This window comes from Elephantulus edwardii, unplaced genomic scaffold (assembly GCF_000299155.1).
Source record: "Elephantulus edwardii isolate Elephantulus edwardi_28Jun2011 unplaced genomic scaffold, EleEdw1.0 scaffold00009, whole genome shotgun sequence".
NCBI lineage: Eukaryota > Metazoa > Chordata > Mammalia > Macroscelidea > Macroscelididae > Elephantulus > Elephantulus edwardii.
The window spans coordinates 3,170,188-3,176,701 of NW_006399759.1; the positions used below are offsets into that span (position 1 = coordinate 3,170,188).

Consider the following 6,514-nt stretch of genomic DNA (forward strand, 5'->3'; position numbering starts at 1 on the left):
GATCCCAAACAATCTTCCTAAAAGGCATTTTCTCATTCATTCCAAGTTCAGAAAGCCAATGGGACACTACCCTGACTCTGGCACCAGAAAGTTGAGGCAGCTCATCACCTAGACCCTCTACATGCCAGCCTCTCCTCTCCTCCCTCCCCTGCCCTCCCCTCCCCTCCCCTCTCCTCTCCTCTCCAGGATTTGGTCTCCCGTCTTGAAGACAGCCATTCTGATCCCACACAAGCTACCTCCACTGTTACCTTCACTACAATTAAGGACACGCTGCCAAGTTCTCCTCACGGCTTGCTCACAGTGGGTGCTCTGTATGTACTAGTTCCTCCTCTCGTGCCCTCACCCTCGGAGGTGAGCTCCTCAACATTGGAGGCGCTCTAGTGCAGGTGGGGTGAGTCCCATCAGTGAAGCAGGAGGAATCCCAGCCAGTTCAGACAGTCTTCACTTACTCTTCCTTCAGGGCCATCTGGCCTTGCCCAGCAAGTCATGCTCCTCATGTGAACCACGAGGCTAGACTAGATACTAACCATATTCCCGCCACATCTAACCACAAAGTTGGCACAGATGGAATGGCAGGAGAAAGCCTGTGCACAAAAGACCTCAAGGTCCCAGGCTGCCCACCTCTATACAACAATGGAGCCTGAGAACCAGCCAGAGCTCTGAACCACACAGCTGACTTCCAAGGCTGCAGGGCAGGTGTGGTGAGTGGGGAGCCCACAGCTGGCAGAGCCTGCTCAGGGCCGAAGCTGGAGGCTTACCCAGGTTCTCAATCATTGCGTCTAGCGCACTGGCAGCGGCGCTGTAAATCCCCGCGTTCTTGGAGTTGAGGTTGTCTGCAATGGCGATGATGATGGAGAGCAGCATGGGGTGTAAGTTCTCTTTGAGGAAGGGAATCATCTTGGCAAGAGACTCCAGTGCCCACTGGTTCACTTTCTTGTTAGAATCCTGAAGCCTTGGGGTGAAAGCATCAAAGACCTATTGAGGAAACAGAAACCAAGAGCCCATGGGAACCCCTGATGATAGGAGTCCTACAGAGCCTGTACCTTGGTGCTCACCCATCTACCCAACCACCCCAGCTGGGATTCCTCCTGCTTCCCTGCTAGGGGTCACCCTCCTGCACTAGAGCACCTCCAGCGATGAAAAGCTCACCTAAAAGGGAGAGGGCACGAGAGGAGGAACTAGCATGTACAGCACACCTGCGGTGAGCAACTTGCTAGGTCCTCTGCATGCTTTCTTTTTTTTTTTTATGTGAGTGTACCATCAAATCAGATCTGACTGGTACAGGAGGAGATTGTCCTTCCTTTTCCTGGCAGAGCATCTGGTGGATTCGAACTGTGTGCCTCTGGGATTGTAGTTGCAGCTCCTTGCCACTAGGCCACCAGAGCTCCCTGCATGCTTTCTTAACAATCAAATTGTTGTTCAAAGTGTTCAAGTCAAGACCGACCCATAGCTAACCCTCCAGTGGGTTTCCAGAGGCAGTAAATCACACAGGAGGAGATTGCCCATCTCTCTCCGGTGAAGCAGCTAGCAGATTAGAACCACATACCTTTAGCTTTGCAGTGGAATTCCTTACCACGAAGCCACCAGAAGCTCCACTACAACCAAAGAGGCATGTGTATCGTACTCACTCCACAAATTCAAATGTATCTATGACTGAGGCTCAAAGAAGCTAAATGACTTGCCTAGATCATGCAGTAAGGGAGAAGCTTGGGTCTTAGTCTAGGTCTGCCGACTTTGAGCCTACACCTTAACTCCTCCATATTGCTGGCTGCTTGGCAGCCTACCCCTAACCCACCTATGACCCCATCGTCTGCCAGACCACACATTGCTGGGTGCTGTCAAGTTAGAACCAACTCATGGCTGACCCTCCAGTGGGTTTTCAGAGGCGATAAATCGCACAGGAGGAGATTGCCCATATTTCTCTCTCAGAGCAGCCAATGGATTTGAACCATGTGACTTTGGAATAGCAGCACAACTTCGTACCACATGCTCTGCCCCATAAATGCACTTAAATAGCCCAGAGGCAGACCCAAGGCCTCAGTCATAGCATTTTGTAACTTTACCTTGCACCTGCCTCACCATAAATTTTCTAGAAGGATAAGCAGTTCCAATATGACTGGCAGGAAGAAACACCCTCGCCTCATATCACTTCCAGGTAGTCTTATTACTAATTACAAATGCCCACTGGGCCACAAGTGCTTATGGGGCACCCCCGTATACTGTTACAGTGGCCTAAGTTGCTCAGAGTTTTCGAGCTGAAGTTACCACCCCAGGAGAAACAGGAGTGGGAGCACAGGGCACGGCGCATTCTCACCTGGACCAGGTTGGGGGTGACGAGGTCCGGCTTGGTCTTGCAATACTCAAGCAGCTGCCCCACACCTTCCATCCGAGACTGGTAGTCCTTGGCCTCCAGCAGGCGCATCAGCTCCCGCAGCTGCTCCACCATCTCTACGCCACCCCGCGTGGAAGAGCGCAGCCCCAACAGCCGTGGGCCACTGAAGCTGAGCCTGTGGGGAAGAGTGTCTGGCTCAGCAGCCAAAGGGGATGGACACATTTCTTGTCCCATAACCCCTCCCACAGACATGCAGAACAGGGACGAAAGAGTCACCGCCAGCTTCCTCTTCCCCCAGTTTCACCTCCACTTGCTGCTTGGAGAACAATGACATTGGGAATCTCTTTTCCTCACAGACAACAACATGGTTGCACCCAGAGCCCTGCTGCTTGTCAGTGGACTAGACTATCTCTTCCTGCATTTCCTTCTTTCTGTTCAGAAGATGTGCGGGAAACGAGAGGAATAAAGCTTGGAGTGAGCATGTGGGAATTCCCGAAAGAATGACTGATGCACATTCAATCTTAAGAGTGGGGAAAGATCTTGCAAGTCAACCTTCTGTTCAAAATTTAAACCCCGTTTGTCCAGTTTCTGCTAGCACTCCTCCAGCACTGAGGAAATGTTAGGAATCCTGCTTCCTGCACCAGAACCACATCCCTATCACATTCCCTTGCCCAATTCAGCCAGCATGAAAACAGCTCTATTCAGAACTCCTATTCACTCACCTCCAAACCCAAACCAAGGTCTTTGGGCTCACGCCCTGTACACGACCCACCCAGCTCAACACAATTCATTCTGTCCCTCATTTCTGTACTCCAATCTGTCTACTGAAGCCAGAGGCTGTGCTGGGCACTAAGAATAATGAGATGAGGGGCATGTTCTTTGCCCTTGAAGAGTCACAGACCACATGGGGACAGGTACGGCAAGAGATGGCAGGAGAAGAATGGTGGTCATCTAGCCCAACCTGAGGTCATAAGGACATAAACAAAACTTCCAGGAGAAGTGACAGGTGAACTGAACTGTGTAGATTAAACAGGCATGTTCCAGATAGAGCAGGTACCAGGCAATGGAACCACATAAGCAAAGGAGCATGGGAGCTCTGGTGGCCTAGTGGTAAGAAGCTGCGCTGCAATCCCAAAGGCACGTGGTTCAAGGCCGCCAGTTGCTCTGTGGGAGAAGGATGGGCACTCTCCTCCCATGCGATTAACTACCTCTGAAAACCCGCTGGAGGGTCAGCTATGCGTCATTTCTGACTCTACGGTACACAATAAGAAGCAAAGGTGCAGCCTGGATGAGTGAGAAGGGCAGGAAGCTACACTTGCAGAGGTGGGTGGAGACCCCTTATGTCCCACCAGCCACTGCAGAGAAGTCTGAAGCAACTCCTCCGCAACTGCTTTTGTCTCAGCTCTACTTCTAGATTAGTCCTAGATGACCACTGTCTGATGGTCACAGGAGCTGTCAATCTAACTGAATGGAGAGACATAGCTCGCTCAAGAGACTTGAACCAAAACTGCATCCCACACACACACACACACACACGCTGTGCTAGCGCCATTGCGCCACTCAGTCAGCACTGCAGCCGCCAGTTTCTTCTGGAAAGTTCCCCTGAGTCCAGATCTCGTCTCATCAAGACATGGGTTGGGTTTGTAAATTTTCACCCAAATCACAATAAAATATTTTTTTCATTAATACAATTTTTAAAAATACTTGCAGTAGGAGAAACAGTCCATAAATGCATCCATCAGTGCTGCTGAGCCAACTAGGGAGCCTCCCCAGGGCCACTCTTGGCCAGAGACAAAAGGGCCCCATGGACCAGCGCTCTCACACGTGGAGCCCCAGAGAGACAAGAGTATCCATACCCCTCGGCAGGCAGCCCGTTCTCACACACCACCAGGCTCCTCGACACCTTGCGGCCTTTGGCAGATGGAAGTTCATCAGAATCTTCTGGTCCCTTGAAAAATACGCACAGAACGTGAGCCAGAAAGAGTGACCCCTGGGAAAGTGTCAGACTGCCCAGGACAGGTGAGAGCTTTAGAGGTGTCATGTGACACTGCCAGAGCCCCAGAGGTAGTGAGGGCAGAGATCACGGTCCCCAGGTAACAGGTGAGGACGTGGGACGCAAGAGGGCTCAGGGAACACGGGCAGTGGAAATAGGACATGTTCTGGTGAGCCCTGGGGAAAGAAACCCCATTTTCCCGCCTGTTGGGAGCAGCAGAAGGAAGTCTAGTCTGTCTCATGGATCCACATCCCATTCCCTTGACCATGTGAGGGCTGCCCCACCTCAGCTTCGTTCTCCATGTGAGAGCACAGAACCCAGATCCCACTGTGTGGCGCTCACCCGCTGCTTGATGGCTGCCATGACCTTCCGCAGGTCGTGGGATGGCAGAGACTGCTTCAGAAAGGCATCAAATTTGGAGTTGGACATCAAGATATTCACCATCTTTCGGCCATAAAACCTGCCAGGAAGAAGGCAGAAGATGGAGAGACAGTCACAGAAATGCATCATAACTGCTTTCCCTATTTTTCTCTAATTATAGTAACAATTCTTTTTTTTTTCTTTCTTTCTTATCTACCATCAAATCGGATCTGACTGGCCCAGGAGGAGATCGCCCCTCTTTCTCCAGCAGAGCATCTGGTGGATTCGAACAGCTCACATTCAGGATTGCAGTGCAGCTTCTTGCCACTAGGTCCCCAGAGCTCCCAAGTAACAGAGTTCTTAATGTTGTTGTTGTTGTTACATGCCATCGAGTCGCTTGCGACTCATAGCGACCCTATGTACGACAGCCCTAAACAGTGCTCTATCCTGTGCCAATCGCACTCTGACACTCCCATCCCAATTACCCCAGTCACTGAATCAATCCACCTCATAGAGGGCCTTCCTCTCCTGCGCCGTCCCTCCACCCTCCCCAGCATGATGTCCTTCTAATTGTGGAAACTAAACTAACCACTAAAAGCGAGCTCTGGTGGCTGCTCCATAAGGAGCTGTGCTGCTAACTCAAAGGCACAGGCTTCCTGGTGCTTTGCATTCTTCAGCGGCTCCGTCGGACAAAGAAGGGCAGCCTCCTCATTCGATTCATTGCCTCAAAACCTGATGGAGGGGCAGCTATGAGTCTGATCTGAGAAGACAGAAGTAAGGTGGTGGTGGTGGTGGTTGTGTACCACTGAGTGAGTAACCGACCCATAGCTGGCCCTCCAGCGGGCTTGCAAAGGCAGATTTTCGCACAGGAGGAGATTTTCCATCCTTCTTCCACAGAGTAGCTGGTGGATTCTAACTGTTCTCTCAGGATTGCAATGCAGCACAATCAGCGCCACCAGCGCTCCTAGAAGTAAGTTTTTTGAGTATTCCCTTTTTTTAAAAAAAAGTAAAAGAATAAACAGAAGCTATGATCCACTAGCAAGACAAAATCACTAATTTTTACAAATTTTTTAGTCTCTTTTCTGTACATATAAAAGTTCAGATGACATCAGAACTTATACACAATTTGTATCCTGCTTTTCCAAAACCCCATCCTCTCCTTTATCATTAATCATCTTCCTGTGTCATTTAAAACTCTCCCTAAACACTCTTGTATTGGCTGCACAATATTCTATTGGCTATAGAACAAGTTATTGTTGTTGTTGCTGCTGCTATGAGCTACTGAATCAGAACTGACTCACAACTAACCCTCCAGCAGACTTTTCAGAGGCTGTAAATTGGATGAGAGGAGATTGCCCATCTCTTTTCCAAGGAGCAGGTGATGGAGTCAAACCGTGGGACTTTGGGTTGGTAGCATATTAAACCTTTTTATAGTATGGGACATTTAGAAGTCTAAGGACATAATAAGGCAGATTCTTAGGAAATAATCAACTCTAACAGTGAAGGGTGGTGGAAGAAGAGATCAACAGGGATTTCAGAAAAGCGGTGATTCTTGAGTTGGATTCGAAAGATGAGTAGATGTGAGGACTGGGACATGAGTGAGAGGAGTGGAGTCATTCCAGGATGGCTACCAGCACCTGTCAATCAATCAGCAGGCCTGGAGAATTTGGACAGGGCTGGACATAGGATGTCATAGGCTGGAGAAGAAGGCAGGCCCCAGCCCAAGGAGGCCTCAAGAGGGGGGGCTTCAGTCTGCAGGCAATTGTTGTTGTTGTTGTTGTTATGTGCCATCGAGTCGTTTCCGACTCATAGCAACCCTATGCACAACA

At 50.1% G+C, this 6,514-nt stretch overlaps 1 protein-coding gene across 1 annotated transcript in view; it reads right to left on the reverse strand.

The window, feature by feature from the left end:
* FAM179A (family with sequence similarity 179, member A) overlaps nt 1-6,514 on the reverse strand; it is a 66,301-nt gene that overhangs the window by 19,689 nt on the left and 40,098 nt on the right. Inside the window, exons 12-15 of the mRNA XM_006880684.1 lie at nt 4,668-4,785; nt 4,189-4,280; nt 2,315-2,507; nt 759-975 (exon numbers count right to left, since the gene is read on the reverse strand). Coding sequence (XP_006880746.1) covers nt 759-975; nt 2,315-2,507; nt 4,189-4,280; nt 4,668-4,785 — 620 coding nt within the window. The remainder of the gene's footprint in view (nt 1-758; nt 976-2,314; nt 2,508-4,188; nt 4,281-4,667; nt 4,786-6,514) is intronic.